The 27,085-nt window shown below is 37.9% G+C and overlaps 4 protein-coding genes, 1 non-coding gene and 1 pseudogene across 6 annotated transcripts; 4 read left to right on the top strand and 2 right to left on the bottom strand.

Moving 5' to 3' along the window:
• The first annotated feature begins 261 nt into the window (after positions 1-261).
• LOC113309164 (probable transcription factor At5g28040) lies at positions 262-1,822 on the top strand. The gene has a single exon (XM_026557574.1). The coding sequence runs from the start codon at positions 405-407 to the stop codon at positions 1,533-1,535; it is 1,131 nt and encodes a 376-aa protein (XP_026413359.1). The 5' UTR covers positions 262-404; the 3' UTR covers positions 1,536-1,822.
• Positions 1,823-2,214: 392 nt separating this feature from the next.
• Positions 2,215-4,616, bottom strand: LOC113309165 (cyclin-dependent kinases regulatory subunit 2-like). 2 transcript variants are annotated; one of them, XM_026557575.1, is made up of 4 exons: positions 4,498-4,616; positions 4,267-4,335; positions 4,116-4,176; positions 2,215-2,675 (listed from the first exon to the last, which is right to left on the bottom strand). In XM_026557575.1, exons 2-4 carry the CDS (start codon positions 4,317-4,319, stop codon positions 2,532-2,534), a joined length of 258 nt encoding a protein of 85 aa, XP_026413360.1. In that variant the 5' UTR covers positions 4,320-4,335; positions 4,498-4,616; the 3' UTR covers positions 2,215-2,531. The 2 variants fall into 2 exon arrangements, with proteins under 2 accessions (XP_026413360.1, XP_026413361.1); XM_026557576.1 differs by having other exon boundaries at positions 4,267-4,329; positions 4,498-4,593.
• A 119-nt stretch (positions 4,617-4,735) lies between these two features.
• Positions 4,736-4,817, top strand: TRNAS-AGA. Its single transcript has one exon. It is a non-coding gene; the product is annotated as a tRNA-Ser (tRNA).
• A 12,383-nt stretch (positions 4,818-17,200) lies between these two features.
• LOC113308595 lies at positions 17,201-18,904 on the top strand (annotated as a pseudogene).
• Positions 18,905-19,249: 345 nt separating this feature from the next.
• LOC113308596 (RING-H2 finger protein ATL57-like) lies at positions 19,250-20,249 on the top strand. The gene has a single exon (XM_026557059.1). The coding sequence runs from the start codon at positions 19,287-19,289 to the stop codon at positions 20,208-20,210; it is 924 nt and encodes a 307-aa protein (XP_026412844.1). The 5' UTR covers positions 19,250-19,286; the 3' UTR covers positions 20,211-20,249.
• Positions 20,250-20,338: 89 nt separating this feature from the next.
• Positions 20,339-25,677, bottom strand: LOC113308594. The gene is made up of 8 exons (XM_026557058.1): positions 25,527-25,677; positions 24,062-25,351; positions 23,831-23,949; positions 22,522-23,355; positions 22,139-22,448; positions 21,260-21,425; positions 20,826-20,928; positions 20,339-20,701 (listed from the first exon to the last, which is right to left on the bottom strand). Exons 2-8 carry the CDS (start codon positions 25,157-25,159, stop codon positions 20,584-20,586), a joined length of 2,748 nt encoding a protein of 915 aa, XP_026412843.1. The 5' UTR covers positions 25,160-25,351; positions 25,527-25,677; the 3' UTR covers positions 20,339-20,583.
• Positions 25,678-27,085: the final 1,408 nt, after the last annotated feature.

Here is a 27,085-nt window from a genome sequence, read left to right as displayed (position 1 = left end):
TTCGTCAAATAGAAATACCGGGGGTGCTTTAATATGCATCTTGAATAGGATTTTATCTCCAAAGATCCCAATTGGAAAAAGAAAATAAAACCAAGTAAATAAGCCAAGAAAATAGACAGGCCAGCCAAGGGATGCACACTTGGACAACGGTGCAGATCAGTTGGTACGCCAAACACATAGGCTTTACCATGTCCCTTCAGCATCAATATTATTATTATGCCGAACAGTGCAAGAGTCCCATAAAGTCATCTAGGATATGGCTTTGTTAATGTCCACTTGACCTAAAGGAGTACCTCGGTTAAGAGGATGGGTGCAAAGCAGCTTTGGCATGTGGATAACTTTTTCAATAACAGTCGCACCATTCACGCGCTCCTCCTCAGCCAAAGAAAACGTCACAAGAATTTATGCTCCCAATTGCGTTAGCTCACAGCCCTAAACTTAGTCACAGCTCTCCTCCTCTCTCTCTCTCTTCAGAGTCTTTAAGCGACTTTAGACTCTTTCCGCATCACAAACTCTACAGCTCTTCCCACAACAGCCACCACCACCACCACCACCACCACAGCCAACCACCAACAAATTTCAGATCTACCATCATGTCAACCGTTTCAGCAGAAGCTCCATCATCAAAGAAACCCAAAATTGCTTCCGGCGGAAACCACCGGGAATCAACACCAGAGTCGCCGGAAAACATAAACACCATCACCAACATCACCGGTGCAACACCACCCAGCGCAACCCCAAACACTGACAGAAAACCCAGGTTTCAGAGGGTTTTCTCTGAAGAAGATGAGATCCATCTACTCAAAGGCTTTTTTGAAATCATTCAAGATACACCAAATCCGGCCTTGGCTGCTCCTATGCTTTATGAGCGTGTTGGTAAATCGTTGAGTGGTGAAATTAATCAGACCCAGCTTGTTGAAAAGATTCGTAAACTCCGTCAGAAGTATACTAAACAGGTGATGGAAAATATAATGCCTAAGAACCCTCATGACAAAGAAGTCTTTGATATTTCCAACAAGATCTGGGGTGAAAATCCAGCTCGTGGGAGGAGGAATTCACCCAAAGGGCCTTCTAATAAGAGAGTGCGGAAGAGGAAATCATCTTCAGGTGGTGATGTCCCCAAAGGAGGTATTATTGTTGGTTTACCATCATCATCTATTCCTCCTGCAGATAACAACAACAATGACAACAAAGCTCATGTTGCTGACAAAGCTAATTATGCTGCTGAAGGTCTAAATGGGGCCGATGCTGCTGCTGCTGCTGCTGTTACCGTTGCTTTTGCTCCTGCTGTGAAGATAGATCTTGCGAGTAACTATTCGTATTTGATGGAAGAAATGAATCGATTACCTGGGAATTCTATTATGAAACACGGTGTCAAGTGTTTGGATCGGGCTGAACTTGGAAGGTTTAATCAGAATTGGCGATTGCTGCAGATTGAGGAAGCTCAGCTTTCACTTCGTCGCAACGCGATGATCCATGAGCAAACCAAGTTGATCTTAGAAGCTATTGCAGCAGCCTCTAAGAATGGAAACTAAGGAAGGGTTCTTTTCGGTGTGGTCGGATTGAATTTTCCTTAGAAATTCCCTTGTTATTTTGCAATGTATATGCAAAGAATTTGTGTTTAATTTAGGAAGGTGTCTTAGTTTTTTCGGTTTCGAAGTGTTTAGTTTTGTTCTTGTTGCTTCTTTTGGGATTGCTCCTGCAGATGTAAGGTCATGAACTCAAGGACTTTATTCTAGTAGTATATCTTTTGTTTGAGTACTAGCCATTTTTCTCTTCTTTAACTTTTAGTTTTTAAATGGAGAATGGAGCCTTTGTGTTATCTGTACTTCAACCCTAAAGGTTGAATCTTGAACTTCAGATTTGGTCATGTGCTGTATGCAACCAGTCAATCCATATCCAGATAGGCTAGCTAGGGTCTCAGGGTGAGGGTTCAATAAAGAGATGTACAATAATTTCTGCCATCACAAAGTGCCCAAGGATAAGAGTCTAGAGAGAAACTAAAGTTCACAGCCGAAGTGAAAAGAGCACAGAACAGAGCTACTACTTTAAAACTTTGGCTTAGACAATGTTGATTGAAGTGAAACTTTGAGAGTTCCAACTATCAGAATTCAATTTCCGAAATGAATCTTTCACGGTTTATTTTAAGGAATTGGAAGCACAAAGCCCGAATCCCGTGATCTAAATTTTGGAAAGCACATGGAAACCACAGACTTGAATAAAGGAAAATGAAATCATTTCATCACATTAACATTCACAGGGTCGGAGACAACTATTTATCTAATGATAGAAGGAAGCAAACACGGTACTTCCACAACAAGAGAGTTGCAGAATCAAACACTCTAATAGATAAACATAATTAGTAGGGTACTAGGTAGTAGCAGGATTCTAACACAACCATTTTTGAGAGTTAGAGAGACATAGACATGGTGTTTTTTAGACTAACACGCAGAAGACTAGATATTGGAAGTTCTTTACTGTGAGATTAAGGAGAAAAACACACACATTGTCTCTCACTCATGGTTCTTCTTTTACTGCTGCTGCTGCTGCTGCTGTTGTTGCTCTTGCTGAAAGTTGAGAGGCCTCCTAAAGAGCATAATGTGGGGCTCAGGACGGTGGATAGCATAGTGAACCCACCCACGGCTTTGCTGCACTCCCATACCTCTCCACTCATTCTGCACCAAATACAAATTCACAATCAGAGGCGAAGAATTCATATTCCAATATTCATCAAATTCACAATCACAGATGAAGAAACCATATTCCAATATACATTAGCAGCCTAATACATATTTTACTGCTCTACACAGAAAGACTACAACTTATCAGAAAAAAGAGAGAGAAAACTATAAACAATTATTAAGAAATCAAAAGGCATAGTTGCACAATTACTCTTTTTTTGGACTTCACAAAAACTAGAAATACCAATCTTTTCGTCAACTTCACAAATCAGGTGAAGTCAAGAGAAGCAAAACTATTTCGTATAAACAAGAATAGTAAAAAGGCACAGCTGCACAACAACTCCTTTTTCTAAATCACTATAACTACAAATGCTTATCTTCCTGACTTGTAAGCTTCACAGATCAGGAAACCAAGAGAAACAAACCTACTCAATACACCATGTTAAGCAAGAACAGGAAACCAAGAGCCACAGTTGCTCAGTAACTCTTCTCTAACTTCCCTAAAACTACAAATGCTTACTTTCAGATGCATATGTTTTGAAAATAATGTGAAGCCAAGAGAAACAATTTGATTTAGAGGCTGGAAACAACTAAACTAGTACACAGCAATCAGAAACTCCAAGTCAAACAAATCAAGAGGCACAGTTGCACAGTAATTCTCCTCCAACTTCTCTAAAACTACAAAATGCTTATCTTCCTGTTTCGTAAACTTAATAAATAATGAAGCCAAGAGAAACAATTTGATTTCATAGAGGCTGGAAACAACTAAACTAGTAACAACAATTAGAAACTCCAAGTCACGGAAACCCTTCATAGTCTTCAAAGAAACAGCAAACATATATATTTCCAGACAGCGAAATAAAGAATGAAAAGCCAAAAAATCAACATTCAGGAAACACAAAATTCTTTGCTAATTGTAGTCAGTATACAAGTCAGTAAGTTCTTGATCAGTAAAACACCTAATCACTAATGAGCTAAAGAGAGTCGAGCGTAAATCAACCACAATAAAACAAACTGAAATAAACAACCACTAACCACCAGTGGAAAATCCCCATTGTCTGTCTTAGCAAAAACATACTACGAATTCTAAATTCAAGAATCACGCGAACCTTTACATGTCTTCGTCAGAATACAAGCCTATAACTATAAGTTCTTCATCAGTAAAATCGAGAAATCAGCCCAAACAAGTAGACTGTAAAATCAAAGACTGTAATCAACAATCACACAACACCTAACAGAATCTATCTTAGTTAAAAACAAAAATACTACCAATTAAGAATCATTCATAAACCTTTTCAAAGTTGGGAGGGTTTGTGAGTTTTCTGTCAGTAAAATCCACAAATTAACACAAACAGTAAAGTGTAAATCACAGACTGAAATAAACAACAAAAAATTCAGTGTAAGTTATTAAAATCATCTCGGTTTCGTAATTACCTCAGCAAGTAATCGATTCTTGGGAAGAAGTTTCGCTACTTCAGGAGGAAGAACCACATGCCTACAACAAAAACAACAAAAACCCTATCAATATCAAACAAATCATTTCTTCAAACCCTAAGATTTCTGAAACGGAGAAATTGTAGAGTACCTGTATTCGTAAGTGTCATCAAAATACTTGTCGGAGTACTGGATCTGACCCATTTCAAAAGATCTGAAACTTTAAACCAAAAAAAACACCATTTATAAACCCTAAAATAATTACAATATTTTTTGAAAAATAAACCTAAAATTAAATGAGTACTGGAATTAATTTACTTACAAAAACGCTAATATAAAAAGAAGGGAAAAAGATGAAGAGAGAATAGAGTGATTTCCTTACCTTAGAACGGCGAAACGGAGATGATGATGTTCTGAGTGAGGGAGCGTCTGTGAGAAGGAGATAAAAATGATTTCGAAATATTAATTCTTTTTATTTTTGTTGATAAATATAAAGTAAAAGAGATTTTTATAAAGTCAAATTCCGCGCTTTATATTTTGAGCGGCCTAATGATATTCTCGTGACACGTGGATAAGACTAAGTAACTGCTAATTCAAATAATGTGTTGTTTGCTCTTCCAGTGGACGTGCCGGAGTGGTTATCGGGCATGATTAGAAATCATGTGGGCTCTGCCCGCGCAGGTACGAATCCTGCCGTTCACGCTTTTTTTATTTCAGTTACTGTCCACTCACAGCCATCATTGGGAAAATGTGTGTGCTATATTGATAAAAATAAAACCTGAAAAATATTGATCAAAAAGACACAAACATGTATTCCGTGTCACTTTGGTGTATGATCAAAGGTTCTTAATATGAGAAATCCAATCACATCTTTCATAGCTAGATAATGGATTCGAGCTTCATGTCTATTCCGAAGTTAGCATATTATTTCTTCAGAAACAGAAAACTCAAAACAAAGGTAGCAAGTTTCGAAACTGACTTAATTTAGAGGAGGGATCGGGTGACATGGTTCATATGATAGAGTCACTCGCAGACTCATATGACCATTGGATCTAAATTTTTTGAATGCCTCAGTACGTGTTACAGGTGCTTCCAATTTAGCTAACAGATATGCTTGGAATTCGGAAGATTGATACTGCTACTGGGACTGCCGTAGCAAACATCTTTAAGTTTGTTCTGTTTGCAAACATGTTTCGTGTCACTTGGTCCCGTAGCAACTGGGACTGCCATTTGTTCAATTGATAGCTCTGTGTATTCAACATTTTGTTTCTAGTTTTCAAATTAGTGTTGTTTGTAGCTTTGTTAATGAATGGCAAGGACAGGGTCTTTCCACATCAAACCAAACTGTAAACCTAACTTAATTAATCCGTGGTGCGGTGCTGAACTTTTGGTTCTTTTGTTGCAGAGAGTGGAACTGTGGAAGGACGAAGAAGGATCGATGGAAATAAATCAATAATAGATGAGAGATATGAAGGGTAGAAAGTCAACCTATGGAACCGGGTTTCCGATTAGTCAAGAAAAAAACCGCATGTTTATCAATTAATCTGACCCCTTCAGAAATTTTATATCCAATGGCTATAGGAGTCTGTGAGTGACTCTGTCGTATAAACAACGTCACCCGATCCCTCCTCCTTAATTTAATGGTCCTAGAACTAGTTCGCTAACAGCGTCCACAGTGGTACGATCAAAACCAAAGATCAAAGACCAAAACAAACGATCAACTTTGAGTTTAGTCTGTAGTGTCACGTTAAGGCAGTGGAGTATATTTAGTCGGGCGGATGTATAATCCACGCTTGCATGTGGAGCGTTGGTATAATCTTCGTTTGGTCCGGGCGGAGATATACTTAACGCTGGTTGTGGGGCGTTGATAAAGAATACGCTTGTTGTGGGGCGTACATATATTTCACGCTCGGAGAAGGGGCGTTTGTATAATCTACGCCTGGTGTGGCGAACGTATAATCAACGCCTGAATGAAGCGTTTGTATAATCAACGCCTGTTTTGAGGCGGACGTATAATCAACGCCTGTTTCAGGCGTACGTATAATCAACGCCTGACGTGGGGCGAACGTATAATCAACGCCTGTTTTGAGGCGTAAGTATAATCAACGCCTGTTTGAGGCGAACGTATAATCAACGCCTGTCTGGGGCGTACGTATAATCAACGCCTCATCTTCTCTCAGGCGTACGTATAATCAACGCTTGGTTTGCAGGCGTACGTATAGTGTTGGACTTCTATTAACACACGTATCTAGCACGTGTGGCATTAAAGCCCGGCCAATCTCTAACCACCACGTATAGCCCACGTGTTCACTTTCCCTTTACCCTAATCTTCTCCGTCTTCTTCTTTTCTTTTCTACCTCCTCTTTGTTTCTTTGTTTCTACCGCCCACAAACACAGCTTCTTAACAAAAACATCACAGTGACGAGCAGTAAAAGAAAAGAAAAAACCAAGATACTTGATGAACCCGGGTTACAAAAGAGGTATGTTTTTTTTTCTTAATCTCTTTTGTTTTATCCATATTGTTGTATAATTTATTTAGGGTTTTATTTGTTAAAATTAGTTCATCTAAAATTTGGTTTTAACGAACAAATATGAATATGAAATTGGTTAAATTTAATTGGGTATGTGTGTTTTATGTTTTTATAGAGATTAATATGTATGTGAAAAAAACCATATTTGATGATTATGTAAATTTGGTTAATTTTTTTTTTAAAATAGTTAGATTTATTAGAGCTTCCACAGTGGTTGTAAAAATTTATTTGTGGGTATTGTAAAAATTTGATTTGTGGGTATTGTAAATTTTTATTTGATTTATAATCTATTCACTAAAATTTATTAGAGCTTCCACAGTGGTATTGTAAAAATTTGATTTATTATTTTTGGGTATTGTAAAAATCCGTGGTTATGTAGATTATGTGGGAAATAGTTCTCACCCTTCAACTGTTTCAATCAACCTATTTCAATTGAGAGCTTCCTTTTATTGTTTTTCTTCATGTTGTCTGTTGGTAATTAATTTTAGTGAATATGGTTATCAATAATTGTAGTTATGTAAATTATTGGATTAATTTTAAATTATTGTAAATTATTGGATTAATTATTGGTTTTCTGCATGTTGTATGTGAATATGGTTACCAATAATTGAATTTGTATTGTTTTTTATTGAATTTTGAGGTGATTAATTTTAGTTATGTAAATTGTAGTTATGTAAATTTTGGGAGTTACATATGTAGAAGAGCTAATTGCGTGAGTATGGAATTGATTTTTTAGTGATTTTTATGGAATCTTGAAGTGATTAAATTGGGTTGTGGAATCTTGTAATGATTTTGGAAATGCATCGGTGACGATTTAATTTGTGTTTCTGGAATTATAGAATTTGGAATTGATATGGTTTGTGTTAAGGATTTATAGTATTTGGAATATAAATGGTGATGGACTAATAAAAATATTCGTTAATGAGGGTTGGTCTTTTAATAATGTAACTGCATCTATATTGTGTGTGCACAGATGTTGAACAAATTCACACGCGTTTCAATGGTCGCGTGAAGACGAACAAGAAACAAAAATCTGTAGCCGAAGAGGATTATAACTTAATCGCTACTGGTACAATTAAGGAGGTTGATATTCCCCGGTTAGGGAGGTTTCCTATACTGCAAGATGATAAACCGCACGCTACTACGGACATCACATTTACAGGGGAGCACAAATTGAAGTATCAACATCGTGGATCTTTGGCATCGGTAATTCATCACTATCAAACTATTTCACAACACTGTCCTAGAGCTAAATATATTATTGAAAAAGCGGGATGGCAAAATTTACTGGACATACAATGTAGCGAAACCAACCATTCAATGGTTATATTGCTGAGCGGTTTTGGGATACAACAAACACTTTTCACTTCCCATTTGGTGAGATGGGATTCACCCCCTAGATTGGCTCATGTTGACTGGACTGAGTATCGGTGATGGGCCTGATGTTCCTTATGATTCGGGGAAGTACCAATTTGAACATGTTCGTGAGCATATCTTTCCGGATATCCAAGATGTCACGCTCTGTCCAAAAGCACCGTCGTGGGTTTCAAATTCAATTACAATTAAATATTTAAGGTCATATTTCATCGAAGACAAGTTGGTTGCGGCTGAAAATGATAGCACCCTTGCTCATAGAGTAGCAATTGCCTTTTTCATGTATGTTTTGGGACATTTTTTCTTTTCTAATGCAAAGACTTATATTGATGCTGGATGGTTAGCTGCTTTTGAAAATCTTGATGTAGTATCCACGTATGACTGGGGTGGTGCTGCGTTTTCGAAATTGTATGCGGCACTCCGTTTATCTGGGAGGAGACAGAAGGCACTATGTGGTCCATTCCAAGTATTAGAGGTATTCTTTCAATCTAGTTATTTTTCCTCTCATTGTTTATTTTGTTGCTAAGTTATTAAATTGGCTAATTATTTTGATGGAGTAGTTTTGGGGGTATGAATACCTGGGCATATGTCGACCAGAAATCCCAGAGGCGAGTACAGAACAAAAATGGCCCGTATCTTCTAAATGGAATGTACCGAAGAATACAAATGATATTTTCCGTTGTAGGGATTTACTAAGTAAGCTTACTGCTGAACAAGTGACATGGCGCCCATGGGAATCATACAGAGAAGTTCTTGCATCTGATATGGGATGCACGGCTACGCGGCTATCAGACTCGAGATATATATTTTCTTACATGGGCATTGTGAGTTAATTTGTAAATTTTATTATATAACATACTTTTTTTCTATATAACATACTATAACATACTTTTTTCCTATATAACATACTTACTAAATTCTTATTCCCTTTCTAACTGTACAGCACAACATGTATCTTGGTGAAAGGTGTTGGCGGCAAAACCATTGTACTTTCGCTGTTCCTATAAGACTACACACAGTTATAGGGGATATTGGCAATATTCAAGCCGAACGCCTAAAAAAAGAAGGTTTGGTCGATGCAACAGAGATAGTGCAAGTTGTTAAAGATTATGATATATATTTACAATACTGGACAATGGTAACCAACTCCAAAGATTACGTGACTCATCCTATTTGGGAAGCCCAAACATATGGGTATGTCGGTGACTTGTATACGGTCCCAATTGAACAACCTGTTGAACATGTACATATCCCTCCTCCACATCTATTATCCACGTAAGTGTACTTTCGATTTTTATTGTACGTTCGATTTTTGTTGGTATATTTGTACTTATATATTTTATTTTTTCTTGACAGCATGAAGCTTACACATTATTTCAAGAAAATGCTGATTTTAATCAACAATTTCGCGAATTTACATTAAAACAAACGAAGGAGAGGATGGACGTTATTATGTCGAAAGAAGCAGAAATACAAAGGCTAAATAATGCGAACGTTGATTTGCAGCAACAACTATCTCTTTTCCGTATGCCGCACACTGTCCAACCTCAGCTTGGATACGGTTCCTTTTCCCAAACCCTGCCATCACAAGTTTGGAGTGGTATGAATCAGGATCAGCTTCAACAATGTCCTCAGTCAATACCAATCCGAGAACGCACATGCCTTTTGTGGCACCAAGATCGTCCACTTCGGATAATGATAATATGAAGGGTTAATTTGTTATGACTATTTAGATGACTGTCTTTGGAGTTATCTTTTCTTATCTTATATAGTATAGTCATATCATATATAGTATAGTCTAATCATATATAGTATTGTCATATCAGGTCACTGACAAACACTTTATCTTTTTTGGAAAACACATTTGCGTGAACCCAAAAAAATATCTATTTTTGGTTTTTTTAATGCTCTTGAAAATGGGTTATAAATTAAAGACTGGTTTCACTCAATATATGAATAACAATACATCTCTTCTGCTTCATATAGTAATGGAACACTATGAGAAAACCGCTCATTATTGCTCTTCTGTTTCTTCTTCATCTTCTTCTTCTAATAGTAGTTTTTATTCCTCGGATGATGATGCAATAGCAATTATGCAAAATAACATGGCCGTTAGTTTGGGAGTCCTTGTTACAAATTCAAAATGGCCTCAAACTCGTATCAGAATACCAAGAGATCGTGAGTCAGGGGCTGAACTTCTATGGAAGTATTTAGTCGTGGTAAAATGTCACAGGATCTCATGTGTATATATAGGTGTTTCTTCCGAAATTTTCAACGTTCCGAAATGTCTTCCAAACTTTCCAACGTTCCAAATTATCCAACGTTCCATTTTCTTCAACGTTCGAATTACCAACGGTATAAAAAATTTTCAAAATCAATTTTGTCTAAGTATTTTTTTTTTTAAACTCAAGCTTGGGGCGTTAACTATATAAACGCCTGGAGTGGGGCGTTAACTATATAAACGCCTGGCGTGGGGCGTTAATTATATCAACGCCTGTCTGGGGCGTTAACTATATAAACGCCTGGAGTGGGGCGTTAATTATATCAACGCCTGTCTGGGGCGTTAACTATATAAACGCCTGGCGTTGGGCGTTAACTATATATACGCCTGGCGTGGGGCGTTAAGAATATCAACGCCTGGCTGGGGCGTTTGTATAATCTTCGTCTGAATGGGGCGTTAATTTTATGAACGTCTGACGTGGGGCGTAAACTTTAGCAACGTCCCAACGGGCGAACATTTTATCAACGCCTGAACTGGGCGTAACTTATATACACGCCTCTTTATGGGGCGGTGACTTTACGTACGTTTCACAACAGGCATAGATTATACACACGCCCGATGCCAAACGGTGATTATACCTCCGCTCCACTATATATAGTTTTGGTCTTGGTCCCAGACCAAATATGGTCTGGAATTTGGTTTTGGTCCAGATTTTAATCTTTACTCCGTCCCGTTGCGTCTCGTCCCTGGACCATAATTATAGGTTTGCTCGTCCACTGCAGTTGCTCTAAGAGTTTCGATTCACGTAGGGCCCTACCGGCCATCCAAAGACTTGATTCATTCTTCCATACACAGTGTAACTAAGCCCGACAAATCCATCAACTGCCAAGCTCAGCACTGTACTCATACCTGAGATTGGTCGACAAGGACACATCGGAATATAGACAACCATATTTATGCACAGGATATGTGAAGTACCGGAAATTTTGATAAGAAATATCGATTTATCCCAGCGTAATATCAGCAGATCAAGAGAGAAATAAGGATTCTAAGTTATATGATGATTGTTGTGCTTCGTGGAAAAACAAGTCAGTTTCTTTTATGTGAATAAAAACCCTAAATTTGTTAAATTGATGAAGAACTTTTTCAACAAGACAAGAATTGAAAGTGGCACAAAAAAAACAAAAACAACGCTAGGGCCAATATAATATCAGAGCTTAATTGGGGGTCCCGAAAAATAATTAGGGGCCTCATACTAGAGGAAAAAAAAGATCATTAAAATCTAATTTGAGTCACCCCTTATCCAAATTTTTTTAAAATGGCTAAATTACCCTTAAATGATTAGTGTTAATAGATAATTAAGTTAAGTTAATAGTATAGATAGACTAAAACCAGACTTTCGAATTAAAATTTGGGGAAGAAAAATAATTTTGCGTTTTTTTGAGTTGAGAAGAAGAAAAAAAGGATGTTTTAGAGGGATCACAGACACTATGTCACAATTAAGAGAAAGAGTCGTTAATGTCGGTGGTCTATTTCCTGCCAACTCCGTAATGTCGTCACTATATTGTCATAAATAAAAGTTGACGACTCAATCCTGCAATTTTTACAGATTATGAAAGATCGTCAAGATATTATTTTATACCATAACGACTCTAATTATCATTTTATCATTCTGACAAAAGAATCGTTACACAACAAAAGGGTCGTTATCATTTTCATCATTTAGTGGATAAATAAATAAGAATCGTTAACATTTTGATTTATACATGAACAACACCTTATCATTTTTGTCATTTAATGGAAGAATAAATAAGAATCGTTAACATTTACATGTATACATGAACGACTTGTCATTTCATGGAAGAATAAATAAGAGTCATTAACATTTAGTTGTATACATGAACGACTCCTTGTCATACAGTGGACAAATAAGAAAGAGTCGTTAACATTTTCCTTTATACATAAACGACTCAACCAAATAGTTGTTATCATTAGTGATGATTTTATGGAATTAAGATGACGACCTTTCCATTTATTTGGTCAGAGAGGTAGTTTTTAATCATATAGAATCGTTAGTGTATAAAAATTGGTCGTCATAGTAGGATCGTCAATTGGTTCTATAATATATTGACGACTCTATACCGAGAAAAAAATCGTAAATCCAGATAAAGGGTCGTTATCTCTTACGCCTTAGACATCAACGATTTTTCATACAAAAATAACATGTAGATGAAAAATCGTTAGGGGGTATATAACTATAGAGGTTGACGACCCTTATTCTGTAACTGTTATTTTTTAGTTTAAAGTCTAATTTTGCAAACAAACATCAAATAAAACGTAAATAGGAAGTAGATTTGTAAGTTTTAGTTTACTTATTTTTTTAATTGGGAACATATCTTCTTCCGATTCTTCCTGAGTCGTTAATGGAGTTGTGATGGAGAGTCGAGAGAGGGGAGGAGAACACTGATTATTTCTTTAGGTTCAAAAATGAAAATGAGTTTAAAGTTAAGGGTTAATAAAAAATTTAAGTTTAGTAAAGGGTAAAAAAGTATTTTTCCTATATTTTGGGGTGGGAATAAATTATTTGGGATGGGAATAAAATGGCCGAGACCCTTAATTATTTCTTGGGCCCCAATTAAGCCTACTATAATATATAAGGTCGTGTCGTGCGGGACAAGACGACCCATTATAAAAAGTGAAAACTACAGGGAGACCCATTCTTACACATTTTCCTACTATGAAACCCTCCCCCACAAAATCTCACGGGCGCACCCAAAAGCGGCCAACAAATTATTCGCAGGCCCAGAGTTTTCAAAATTCGTTTATATTCTTTTTTATTTCCCAGTTTTGCCTCACTTTCAGTTTATCCTGTTTATTTTCAAGAGATTGATTATCGAGAATTGTCCTTGATTACCGAGATTCAATTTACTCAGCAAGCTTCAGCCTCACTTGTCCTTGATTACCGAGATTCAATTTACTCAGCAAAGCTTCAGGTTCGTTCGTTTTTATTCCAATCTTGATTCTGATTTTTGTTTAATCTTGATTGGATTCTATGTTTTAGTTTCTGTAATATTAGGATCTATTATTTTAGGTTTCCGAAGCTTAATTTAGTTTTTCGAATCGTTTTTTAGATCTTTTAAGCTTGTTTTTGAATTTTTGTTTATTTTCTAGGTTTTGAATTTGTTAACATCAATGTAGATCTTTTCGATTAAATTTTTTTGTTTCGATTTCATATTCCGATGTTGACATACCAATTTACTAGGTTTTGCTTCTGTTCTGTTGGATTTTTTATTTGATTTGTTTTTCCATTCTTATTTTTGATCTGTTATTTGTTATTGATTTTGATATCATGTTGATTTCTCATCTGATTATGGTTAATGTAGATTGTTCGCTGTTGTTGATTTGATCTTTTAATTTTGAGTAAGAATTTTTGTGAAGCAATATGCAGGATAGATATGTTTGGTTTGCCAAGTCCGCGAACCCAGTCCGCGAACTGACGGTAGTTCTCGATCGAGAATTTCTGCTGGGATTTCCAAAGCTCGTTTGTGTGCTTAGTCCGCGAACCTAGTCCGCGAACTGGCGGAAGTTCTCCTACCGAGAATTTCTGCTGAGTTTGGAAAACTCTGCCGGTTAACTTAAGTCCGCGAACTTGTTTGTGAGCTTAAGTGGTTATGATCTAAAGATGTGCTCTGAACATGAAACTTAAATTACTAAGGAATGCTTTATGCAAACCATGGCTAAAGTTCGTGAGCCGATTCAATCGAATCGAATCATCTTTGTTTCAATTGTGTCTTGTGTAATTACATAAGATCTCATAGCAATTGAACAACTCTCTAACTAGTTCATCTTGAAGTCATTTGAACTAGTTATGGTGAAGAAGAACAAGGTTAATATGAAATGCTCATATGGTTAACCTTTTGGGTTACTATGTTGAACCAACATACACGTACGTTTGGGCATGGTTTTTTCACAAACCCAGTAAACGTATACCTCAAGTGTGTGTGACAAGCTAAGTTTTCGATCTAACGGTTGAGAAATATTAGCTTGAATCTAAATCAGGTTTTCATCTAACGGTGAATATGGATTGCTTTGTAACTAAGGCAAAACCCTGATTTGAAGGCTATATAAAGGAGACATCTAGCATTGGGAAAAACTAATCCCCACATGTCTGTGTGATACTAGTGCGCTCGCTAGAGTCGATTCTCCTTTAACCTTTGGTTTTCTTCTTCTAAAACCAGGTTAACGACTTAAAGACTTCATTGGGATTGTGAAGCCAGACCGATACTACTTTTATCATAGTTGTGTGATCTGATCTTGCATCTTCTATCGTATGAGTACAATCTTTGATTGGCTGTAGATCGTGAGAGTTCTCCGATAGGAAAGATATAAAAAGTAATCGCAAACACCTTCGTCTCATTATTTGTGATTCCCCGACATATTGTTTCGCTACCATATGATTAAGATTGTTGTGAGGTGATTGATTAATCTAGGATGTTTTTCGGGAATATAAGACCGAATTATCAATTGGTTCCTGTTCACCTTGATTATTATCAAAAGACGGAACAAACTCTTTTAGGGTTTATCTTTGGGAGACAGATTTATCCTTTGATAGACTTGTCTGTGTGAGCAGATTTGTTTATTGTTTAAGCCTGCGATTTTAAGTCGTAGAAACTCTTAGTTGTGGGTGAGATCAGCTAAGGGAATCAAGTACGCAGTATCCTGCTGGGATCAGAGGCGTATGAGTGCAACTGTACCTTGAATTAGTGGTAGACTGATTGGGGTCAACTACGGTCCAGTCCGAAGTTAGCTTGTAGTAGGATAGTGTCTCTAGCGGATTAATATGTATTCAATCTGGACTAGGTCCCGGGGTTCTTCTGCATTTGCGGTTTTCCTCGTTAACAAAATTCTGGTGTCTGTGTTATTTCTCTTCCGCATTATATTTTTATATAATTGAAATAATACAGGTTGTGCATTAAAATCATCAATTGGAAATCCAACCTTTGGTTGTTGATTGATATTGATTGATCCTTGGATGTTGGTCTTTGGTACCGTCAAAGTTATCTCTCTTTGATAAAGACTCGCAGATTTCTATTTGCTTGAGTAAAGATCAAATCGAGAGTTTGAGATATTAACTCCTTGAGATACTTTTTATCTAGATTGAGTCTGAATGTCTAGTTGATTCTCTAGCAAAGTATTTCGGAGTTAGTCCATACAGATTGCTAATCGAATTATTGGGTGGTGTTGTTAGACCCCCGCTTTTTCACACAAGTTTTATAATTTTGAGGTGAATAATAATCTAGGCTGCACTTCGGGTTGCATTTGTATAAGTCCGGATTTGGAGCGCGGCCTGAATCAATGGGAGACTAAGTTCGGGCTCAACTACATTCCAGACCGAAGTTAATTGGTAGTAGGATGGTGTCTGTAGCGGCTTAATACAGTTTGGTGTTCAATCTGGACTAGGTCCCGAGGTTTTTCTGCATTTGCGGTTTCCTCGTTAACAAAATTTCTGTGTCTGTGTTATTTCTTTTTCCGCATTATATTGTTTATCTTTATAATTGAAATGTCACAGGTTGTGCATTGATCAATCATAGTAGATACGTCCGACCTAGTTTATTGGATACGACTTGATTGATCCTTGGACATTGGTCTTTGGTGCCGTCCAAGAACTCTCTTTGTGATTAGCTCCCGGATTCAATTCTATAAACGTTTTAATCTCAAGAGAGATAGAGATACAACTCTTGACACTTTCCTTGGTTGAGTTTTAACTCTCGGAGTTGTGTTGAGTTTATCCATACAGATTGCCTACGAAAAAGTAGGTGGTGTATCTGGGTACCCCCATTGTTTTCAATTGGTATCAGAGCAGGCAAACACGTTAAGACATAACAAGTATGTGTTTGAAGCAGTCTGGCTATATGGACATGAGTAAAATCTCGACTTATGTACACCAGAAATTCTTAAAGATTTGGCAGAGTCTGTTGTCCTCAGGTCTTCCGTCCCTCGGAAAACTCTCAGTTTATCCAATGTCATGGTTGGAAGTAAAAAAATCTTTAAGAAAAAATAAAGGATCCTTCAACAAGGTTCAAAACAAGAAACGTCATGTTAAAAGTAATAAGCTACGGTGTGTTAAAAGATTGGTAATCAGTCTTTTTAAGGAATGCGATGAAAAGGGATTTATAGACGAAGATCTCTATATAGTTTTTGAAAAAAATTTAAAATCTTGGAACACCTTGGATTAATTTTGGGAAAGGTTAAATCCGTACGATATTCTGACACTGATAAAGTCTGCCTTCAGTGTGGTGTATTCAGTCAAAAACTCTTGCACTTATACTGCAATGATGTGACTGCTTCTGACTATTACGGAAAACCATCTCATAACAAGAAGGAAGAAACAGAACCAAAAGACTGTCGTACCATGAGGGGTTGCGTGCCTCGTGCTCATCCAATCTCCTGTTAGTTCTTTTTTTTTTTTCTTTTTTTTTTTTTTTTTAAATAAAACATTTCATAAAGGAACTAAAACTCAATATGAGTCGCGATGTAGAGCCATCCAATCTCCTGTTAACTTTCTTTTAATTTTCAATAAAAACATAATTTACCAAGGTGTTTAGTAATAATTCAAATAAAAAATTATGAAAACAAAAAAGGGAAAGCCGTGTTAATACCCTCTATAACTTGTGCACGGGGCACAATTTAACAAAACCCCTTTCTTTGTCATTTAGATCCAAATCGCACTTTCCTTAATTTATTCATCTGGTCACGACGTCCTATAATCACACCAGTTTAAATTTCACCAACCTCCGCCATCTGGTAATGAAAATGACTAATGAAATCTAAAGCAAAAAATAATCCACCACCCTCCACCATCGCTGCAAAGTTTATAAAAATGTGTCTTTTTATCAGGGTGGTGGAATATTGGTTGGAATCCACCACCCAACACCATCTTGTTCTTTGTGCATATCAAACAGAACCCTTCATCCTATCAATAGAGCAATAATGAAGATAACTCTTTTAGTATTCTTAGTGATTTCATCTGTATTACTCATCCTATCAAGACGGATTACAAATCCATTGCTAAGCATTACTACTCATAGTCTTACTACCGCAGAGTGCTCCAAATGTCCTGAAACGACGGCGACGGAAATTGTTGTCAAGGGTCTTTATGATACCAACATTTCTCATGTGCTTTTTGGCATAGCAGGTTCAACAAAGACATGGGCATCTCGTAAACATTATACAAAGTTATGGTGGACACCAAACGTAACTCGTGGATTTGTGTGGTTAGATGAAAAACCGAACAAAGAATGGCCAGAAGATTTGCCTCCGTATCTGGTTTCTGAGGATACAGCAAGCAGATTCAACCACGGTTCTAGGACGACGAATCGAATAGCTAGAATTGTGTTAGAGAGTTACAGATTAAAACTGAAGAATGTGAGATGGTTTGTCATGTGTGATGATGATACTGTTTTTTTCACTGAAAATTTAGTCACCGTGTTAGCGAAGTATGACCACAATCAAATGTACTGTATTATATAGGTGGGAATTCAGAGAGTGTTGAACAAAATATGGTGCATACTTATGGTTTGGGTTTTGGTGGTGCTGGTTTTGCTCTTAGTTATCCTTTGGTGATGCAGCTAGTGAAAGTACTGGATGGGTGCATTGACAGGTACTCCTATATGTACGGTTCTGATGAGAAAAATTGGTGCTTGTTTGGATGAGATTGGGGTTCCTCTAACCATAGAACTTGGCTTCCATCAGGTAAATGGTCCTGTAACTCCTGTTTTAGGTGTCAACTTGTTTTAAGTTTAGGTTATGGTCTCTAATTTTGTATATTTTTATAGGTTGATCTTCGAGGGCACCTGTACGGGCGCACCCAATCACACTACTTGTCTCCTTGCATCACCTCGACGATGTGATGCCAATTTTTCCAGCTAGTGCTAATCAAATTGATTCATTGGAAAAGCTGGTGGGTGCATACACATTGGATCCAGGACGAATCTTACAGCAAAGTATCTGCCATGATTTGCAACGGAATTGGTCTGTGTCGGTGTCTTGGGGTTACACTGTTCAGATATATCCGTGGTTAGTGTCAGATAATGTGCTCGGAATTGCATTTCAGACGTTTGAAACGTGGAATGGTAAGGGAAATGAACCTTTCACATTCAATACTCGTCCGGTTAGTCCTGAACCTTGTGATAGACCACTTGTTTATTTCCTAGACAAGTTAAACAATGGCGACCGAGTTAGAGACAATTACAGAACCTTTACTTCATACAACAGGCTTGTACCTGAGTCAGGAGGGATCAACTGTAATCGAGCTAACTTCCGTTCAGCTTTGGCTTTACATAGTGTTATTGTTACAGCGCCAAGGATGGACCCGGTCGAGTGGCGCAAGGTGAGACCATCTCTTATTCACAACTACAAATTTGTCTTTTGATCTCATTGCATAGCACATTTTTCATTGCAGAATTGTCAATAAGACACTTATCTTGTTAAGGCTTAACAAGGGACTGTTTATGCGCAGGCACCTCGTAGACAATGCTGCGAGATTATCAGCCCCATGGACGGAGCAGATAACATCCTTATCCAGATAAGCAGTAAAAGGTGCAATTTGTTATCCTCCCATCAGATGTAAAATTTGCCATTTTACTAGAGAGGCATGTAGAGGCATGAGTAACTTGTATGACCTGACAAACAATCAAGCAGTTTATGGATTTTTTTCCGATCTATCTCAAAATAGTAACTCCTTACACAAGTACACATAATCCAGAAATTTAGTTACATTAGTGGGTCCCCATATCACTGTCGCGTCTACCTGAGCTCTGAGGTAGATGCGAAATTCGAAAGAAGTAGAACGAGAAAGACCGAGCCGCAAGAACAGAAGCAACATATAATACCTTTCTTCCCCACTTTTCTTCTTCTCCCTAATCCGAATCTACTTTCTTATCCAATACACAACCCCACCAATCCTTCAACTATATCCAAACCTCTCCCTCTCTTTTGAAGAAAAGAGCAGCAGCTGCAAATTCACATTTCAAAATCTTCTTTCAAATGAAAATCCACAGTAGAAAATTATTCGTACTAATAAATAATGATGAAGAGTACCATCCAAAGAGGAATCACACTACTACTGCGGTACCAGTGTCTTCAACTTCAAAGCTTGAATCATCTGATGGTGCAAACATTGATGATTCAGCAGAAACACCACCAACAAAACCCGGGTTGCCATCACCAACACTGGGGTTTGATACATCTATGGCTTTGACGGTTTTAGTTCTTCTAACAGCTCTTTTCTTCATGGTTTTCTTCTCTATGTATCTTCGACGTTTCGCTGCTGATGATCAAAACTCGTTAGAGATTTCAGCTCGTCGTAGAAGACAATTACACCGAAGAAGCAACAACAATAGTAGACTATCTACTTCAACATCTTCCTCATCAAATTCATTGTCGGTTAGGAGTAACCGACAAGCAGGTTTAGATTCGTTAACTGTTAAATCTCTTCCTATGTTTGCGTATGAACATGGAGATTCATCATCAAAAGGAGAAGCAGCAGAAGAATCCCTTGATTGTGTGGTTTGTTTGAGTGAATTCGAAGAGAGAGAAACTGTCAAGATGATTCCATATTGTGGACACGTGTTTCATCCAGAATGTATAGACACGTGGTTCTCTTCTCACGTGTCGTGTCCTCTTTGCCGTTCCACAAAATTGTTCAGTCCCACTTCAACAACCAAGAACAAGAAAAACCATGATGATGATAGTATCATTATGATAGACAAACAATCTCATGACCGTCATCAGCAGCATCAGATTGTGGAGGATGCAGTTGAGAGATCAATGATCAGAAATGACGATACATGTGTAATGCCAGACAGGGGATTAGAAGGTTCATCACATATGACAAGGAATAGTAGCTGGCCAAAGATGCAAATTGACAAGGGTTCAACACCAGCATTAACAAGAAGCTCGAGCTTTTAACCCAGGGTTTCTTGCATTGGGTAGTAGCCAGGTAGTTAGTATGAATGTGTGATTTTGAAGTAGTGTTCTTGTGTATAAAGTATATTGGCATGAAAGAAATCAGGAAAAACTCTAATGAAAGAACGAACATATGAATGTTAATTGAGTGTCATTTGTATGATCAGATCATGTTATACATTTCTTTTTCTTGTAATTGTAAAAAATTAAAGAACAAAAATGACAACATATAGATCAAAAAGGAAGAAAAGCTGACATATAGTTCAAAAACTGGAGGAGAGAAAAGGTCGAGAGATGCAAATGACTCGATCAACCTTTCTCTCTCGGTATCAAAATCTAAATTTTCTCTTCTTTGGTTTTATTTATATTTTTTATTTTACAGTATGGAGTAAGCTCGAATCACCTCGACAATGGGTGCACGACATAATGGACACTTTCCTTCACCTTGAAACAACTCGGTTGCACACTTTGAACAAGTACACATGTGTCCACATCTGCAACCCCGAAAAAACATAAAAAAGTGTTGAGGAAACGAAACATGACAATCAAGGAATGAAAAGTGGATTCTATACATGTTTCTTTATGTAGACAAAGTTATTCATATATTGAAAGCCTTACCTGTACAGTAAAGAATCGATATGACTATCACAACAAACACAACAAATCCCTTTCCTAACATGCACCCAGTTTGAATCCTCCTCTGCCGAATCTTTTACCTCCCCTGCCAGTACAGTAAAGAGTTTATCAAGTCCACATACTATTAGAAACATCAATAGGGAACTTTTAAAGAAACCCTCATTCAAATGGAGGCATAAAAATATGGACAGAAGTCCCTTCGAGAACTTTTTCTTTCCTAACAGTGACAAGAGACAAATTAGGCTAAGGAAGGAACAAAACCACATGATCCTCCAAACGAATCAATCTAAGAATCAACAGGCAAAAGGACCCAAACTGGTTTAAAAAGTAGAAGAATGGTGGTTTCAAGAACTACTCGTAGCACTAGAAATGTTACATGGAGTAGAAGGATGATGGCTTCAAAATGGTTAACAGACCTGATTCAGTAACTGAGCGATTTAAAGCGGCAGAAACTTCCTGTCTAACCGACCGTTGCAACTCTAATTGCATATCCATGCAGGCTTCCAACATCCTCTGCATGTGGCTCATTCCTTGTTGAAGCCTAGCCACATCTGCTCTCAAATCGTTAATGACCTCCCATTCCTGCCACAAATCCCCCATTCCAGATTATGTTAGATCTCGTAACAAGTAAAGAATAAGAAAATAGTGGCAGAATTAGTATTAAATGGATTTAAGTTTCATGCATAAAACAAAGGCGCTATCTACATTAGATCGCAATAAACAGTTGATTTCATTTTCATTACATGATATTATGGACACAATCACTTTTTTCCAACTCGTAATGAGACGAAATCCAGAATCGTACTTTCTAGAAGATAAAACAAGGTGCGAGAACCACCTGCAATTAAGGTCATGATATATAATTGGATCACAAGGTTTTATAGAAGAAAAATGCTAGATGGTGCAAGCACCATAAGGTCATATCCTGGTCATTTGGAATGGGCCAACTCGCCTAAGACCCTGTTTATTTATGATATTAATCAGAGATCACCCTGCAGTTTCCTACCTCTCAAGGAATCTGATGGCCGTTAGGTGTTGTGCCATTGTCCTGTAGCTTTAGGGATTGACTGTGGAGTACAGTACTGCAGAGGTTTGAGATAACTATATTCGCGGTGACTTATAGATAATTACTTGGCACAATGACATAGAATTTGCAAACCCGCATCTCATTTTTTACTTACCCTAAATGTAAAACACATAACCATGTCGCAAACTAAAAAACAACAGGAACAAGGAAACTAAGGCAGCAAACTGTAATGGTTACAGATGCACTTGAAAAGAGAAAAACAACTCACGTATTCTGTACGATGCATGGTATGCCCAGGCCAATTGGTATGATGCAGTTCATGGTGCCACAACGGCTGTGGTGGGGGTGCTGGTGGAGAAGGCAGTGAAAAAGGAGGAGGTCTGGTGTCTAACTGACCCTCATTCTGACCATCTGCCGGGTCCTCTTGATCTCGGTCTTGCGAAGTAGGCATGGACATGGACATGGCTCTATTTAAACCCCAGTTAGAGGGAGGACGACCTTGTCTTTCCACAAATGACTGTATCAGTTGACTTAGACTCTCACGGAATCCACTGTCAAGAAGATTAGAGACACTTCTCCTGCAAAGAGAATAAAATTTTTAATTCACGCTGCCAAAGTTATTAAACAAAATTACTGCTGGGTAAGCACTACCTGCTATGAAGGTCTCTGAGTTCCACGCTGTACACATTATCATCCTCGGGTACATCAAAACTAGTCATCCTTCTAGGTAGAGCAAGCTGTATGCTTTCACCATAAGGACTATCAGGCCAATGAATTAGAGCATCTTGGGATTCATCTTCATTCCAGTCCTCATTTTCTATCGGAAACCGGCTTTCTTCCTCCCCCTGATTTCCAGGTGTTTCCTGCGGCCAGTTTGTTCTGGGCCTTCTGGCATCCTCCAGCCAGTTTCCGTCCATTTCTTCTTCGTTATTGTCTTGCCAGTCAACATTACTCTCAACTTCAGTAGACTGCTGTGACTCTCTACTCTCAAGTTCATTAGCTTGATTGTCCTGATCCCTTCCATTATCGGTAGGCTCTTGCCAGGTTACCTGTTCAATTTCTGAGCTGTTTTCCAACTCACCAGTCAGCTCCGGGGACTGGTGAGCATCACCTTCTGTACTCCGCAGTTGCATGGGTTCATGGGTTACGGTTTCCCTAGTTGTGCTGTTTTCCAGGTTCCCAGTAAGCTGGGGGAGCTGATCAACATCACCTTCAATACTCCTGGTTAGTGAGGGTTCATGGGTTACATTTTCCCTGGCTGTGCTACTCTCCGAATCAGCAGTCAACTCTGGCAACTGATGGACATCAACTGCTGTACTCCTGGGTTGTAAGTGTTCACCGGTTACATTCTCCGTATCATGTGAAGCACTTGCGTAAGTTAGCTCGTTCCTAGAGCCATTATTAGAATTACTATCAGACTGAAGATTAGGATTGCTACTTCCTTCCCCATTTACAGTATGCTCCAATCTCGTGCCAAATCCTCCCCTATACGCGAAAAGGTTGTCCTCATTAAACCACTGGAAAAATTCTTACCACACTAAGCAAAAAAAAAAAAAAAGGAACAATATCTGGTAAATTCCAAGGTATGAGTTAGTTAAGATCTTATATGGCAGAGTTTTTTGATAGACTTTTATTTAGATTACTACACAAAGTAGATATCGAATATTTACATGGAAGGGGCATTTCAGAATTGAGATTATGGTAAATTGCAGTAATGCACGATAAAACCAGAAAAAGGAAAATTAAGCTGAATAAGGTGATTGCTGGTCTTTAGCTCAATCAAGACTTTATAACAGATCCATAAGGATAAATATCAAATGCCACCCAAAATCACAAAGTTATCAAGGCCAGGGTACGGAAGGATCAATGATGGTCTACGGTGTACCATGAAAGCTATTAACATAAAAGGAAACAGTACTACAACTTAGTGAAAGACGTTACAAGATTGGAAGAACAATACCTTAAACCCAGAGCATTATTGCGACGTCTTAAAAAACCTATCTCACTTGCTGCCGTTGAAACTGGTCGCTCTTCCACAGTAGACCTCCCGGTTCGCAAGAATCTACTTTTGAGCAATGCCTGGAAGTAATTCATAATCATTTTCCAAGCTAAAGGACAAATACATATTCAGAAGGTGGAATATCTTAATGAATAAGAACTAACTAAACCATGGATATCTAAGGAAACTGACCTGAATGCGATTGCGGTGAGCAAAGCGAGAGACAGCCCGCTGCTCCAACAAATCCTGCACTTCAATTTGTCTTTCCCTCTCAATTCGTATAAGCAAATCAATATGAGCCTGTCTGCCTCTTAATCTCGGTCTATCCCTCCGAAGATGCCCACTTTGGCCATTATTGTTTTCAACAACCAGTCCATCCCGGACCCGATCGATCTGAGCACTAACTTCTGAAGATTGTTCTTGCCCTCTTTCACCACGACTACCTCGTGGCTCTGTACTCATATGAACCCACTCCCTTACAAGTCTCACTCTCTCACGCTCATTTTCTCCTAGCAACTCTCTCCTTGGACCTCCATTGCTCTGGGTAACATTGGGAGTTCTATCACTAACCCCGCTATCCCTCCAACCCCTAGCAATTTGCCTCACCCTTTCTCTTTCTACTTCCCCTAGGTCGGGAGACTGTTCGCGGCTAGAACTCTCTTGATCCCCTCGGTCATTTTGTCTATCATTTTGACCTTGAGACCATACCCCAGATTCATTATCACTCTCACTTGGATCCACCGAACCAGCCCTGGTACTCGGGTCAACCCTTTGTCTCCTTAAACTTTCTCTAGCTCGATTCACAATTTGTTCATCCTCCAACTCTCTCCACATTTGCAAAAGAGAAGACGCAGTTGTACTCGTTCTATCAACACCACCTGGTCTACTCGACGGGGGTGACGGAGATTCTCTCAAAAAAGAAGAATCACGTGTCGACACGGTGTTCAAGCGCGCTAACGCCATAAGTTCAGCTTCACGATTCCTACTCTCGACTGTAGTTATCATATCTTGAGCTTGACGTGCAGCCCACCTACTCAATAACCTTGAATGACGTCTACGAGCAGCTGACGATTCAGCTAAATCGTCTGTATCACCTCGGTGTCTCCTTCTTCGCATTAATTGATCTACTTCATCATCATCAACTTGATCTATACTTGAACTGCATGAAGTCAATGACATACAATCTTCTAAACGCTCTCGCATATACTCTTCTAATCCACGATGAAATTCCTCTCGCAGATTATTACTGTTATTCCCCTGTTTCTGCTGCACAGGTCTAATTTCATTCATGTTCCAAATACCCCCCTCCTCCCTGTACAAAAAAACTCAAAAAGACACTCTAAAACCCTAACCTGATTACCACCAGAATCCCCAACATTCTGCCTACAATAAACAGAACAACAACCACAACGAGAAGAAGAAGATTCCACACAGAATCTGAACCGTTGAATGCAGATATTAATTTGATTTTTCCTCCTAAATCTACATTGAATAAAATCTTAAATTAGGCTCAAATCAATTCAAGTTCAATAACCAAAAATCAGATCGATAGAATAAAAATAAACTGATAATAACAATGAAAAATGAGATTTCAAAATTGAATAGATAATCAAGAAATGAAATGAAGAAGAGAAATCAGAGAGACTGAAAAAATTACCTTTGAAATGAATCCAAAAAGAGGAACCCTAAATTTAGTTGAGAAAGAGGGGGAGATTGCTTGGAGAAATGTCGAAGAAAGTTAAGAGGAAATTTTTTTTATTAATTAATAAGAAATCTATTCTCCCTCCCTTCTTTAGTACAGAGGAGAAGAGTAAGACGAGGCGTTTATTTTGGTTTCTTAAATCCTTTATTTATTTATTTATTTTCAGTTTTAGAGAGAGTTGTAATATACAACAGGGAGTATCTAAGGAAGTCTGCGACTTAGTATTTGAACGTGTCACTCACCAACTAACTCAATCTGTCTTCTTCTTTAGCATAATTAGTCAATGATTATTAACTAATTAGTCCTAGTAAGATTTGATCTGATCCAACGACAGAAAAATGAAAAGTTCAACGGTTGATCATCATAAATTAAACTGTAGAAATTTATAAGAAACAGTACTAGGACATGTCAGATGGTTTCATTAGCTTATTCATTAAAAATCGGTGGTGCTACGCACCACAAAACACCACTCTACTCACAGCTCACAACGTCTGAGTTCTACATTTCTCAAATGGTGTACCCTTCCTTCTAACGGTGGGTTCTGGCTGAATAAATTGGACCACTACATATGCAACGCCTAGCATTTGAGCGGTGATTAGTGTGGTGAAGAGTGTTTGGAATAACATTTTCGATTAAAAATAGTAAAAACTGTTTAGATTTGAGTTAAGTATAGAATTCTTTTGGATATTCATGTCACTAGATCATGTCTGTTGTAATTTTAGACCATAATGTCTATTTTTAAGGCTTGAAATTATGATCAATTTTAACTTGTTTTAGATACTAGAGTAGATTAGTTAAGACTAAATGTCATATTTAGAAGTGGCGAAGATCTAGTGTAACTAGGGGTGTAAATTCGGGCAGGCCGGGCCGCCCGACCCAAAAACTAAGACGGGCCGGGCAGGCCAGGCTTAATATTTGTGAGCCCGTAAAAAAATTCAGGCCGGACAGGCCGGGCACAAGTAGATAATTTGCTACCCAAAGACCGCCCAAAGCCCGCTTTTTATACGGGCAGGCCAGATCGGGCCGGACAGGCCACTATTTTGAATTTTTTTTTTTTAAGTTTAAATTTTCAAATGAACGGTATTAAATACAATATCCTTTCCTTTCCAACATCGCATATCGTAAGTGATAGTATTATTTTATATTTAAATTACACTGACAAATTTTTATTTTTAACCTATAATAAATAATTAATTAGAGTACAATAAACTTTCTAATAAGAAAATATATTACCATTAATGTTTTGAAAAGGTTAATTATAAGTAAAAAACAATTATATATTTTATTTTTCTTGACACAAAATTAACAATTATAAAATTGTAACTTTTAAGTTTTTTTAAGAGGATATTAAATGATTAATGGCACATAGAAGGCTTTCAGGCCGGGCACCAGGCCGGGTATCAGGCCGGGCATCATAATTAATCGCAAAGCCCGAGACCGTCCAATAAATTAATCCAGGCCAGGCCGGGTGGTCCATGACGGGTCATAACAGGCTTTGGGCTACTTCGGGTACA

The sequence above is a fragment of the Papaver somniferum genome, chromosome 9 (assembly GCF_003573695.1).
Source record: "Papaver somniferum cultivar HN1 chromosome 9, ASM357369v1, whole genome shotgun sequence".
Taxonomy (NCBI): domain Eukaryota; kingdom Viridiplantae; phylum Streptophyta; class Magnoliopsida; order Ranunculales; family Papaveraceae; genus Papaver; species Papaver somniferum.
The sequence above is the reverse complement of the archived record's forward strand: the minus strand, read 5'-3'. Positions and strand labels throughout refer to the sequence as shown.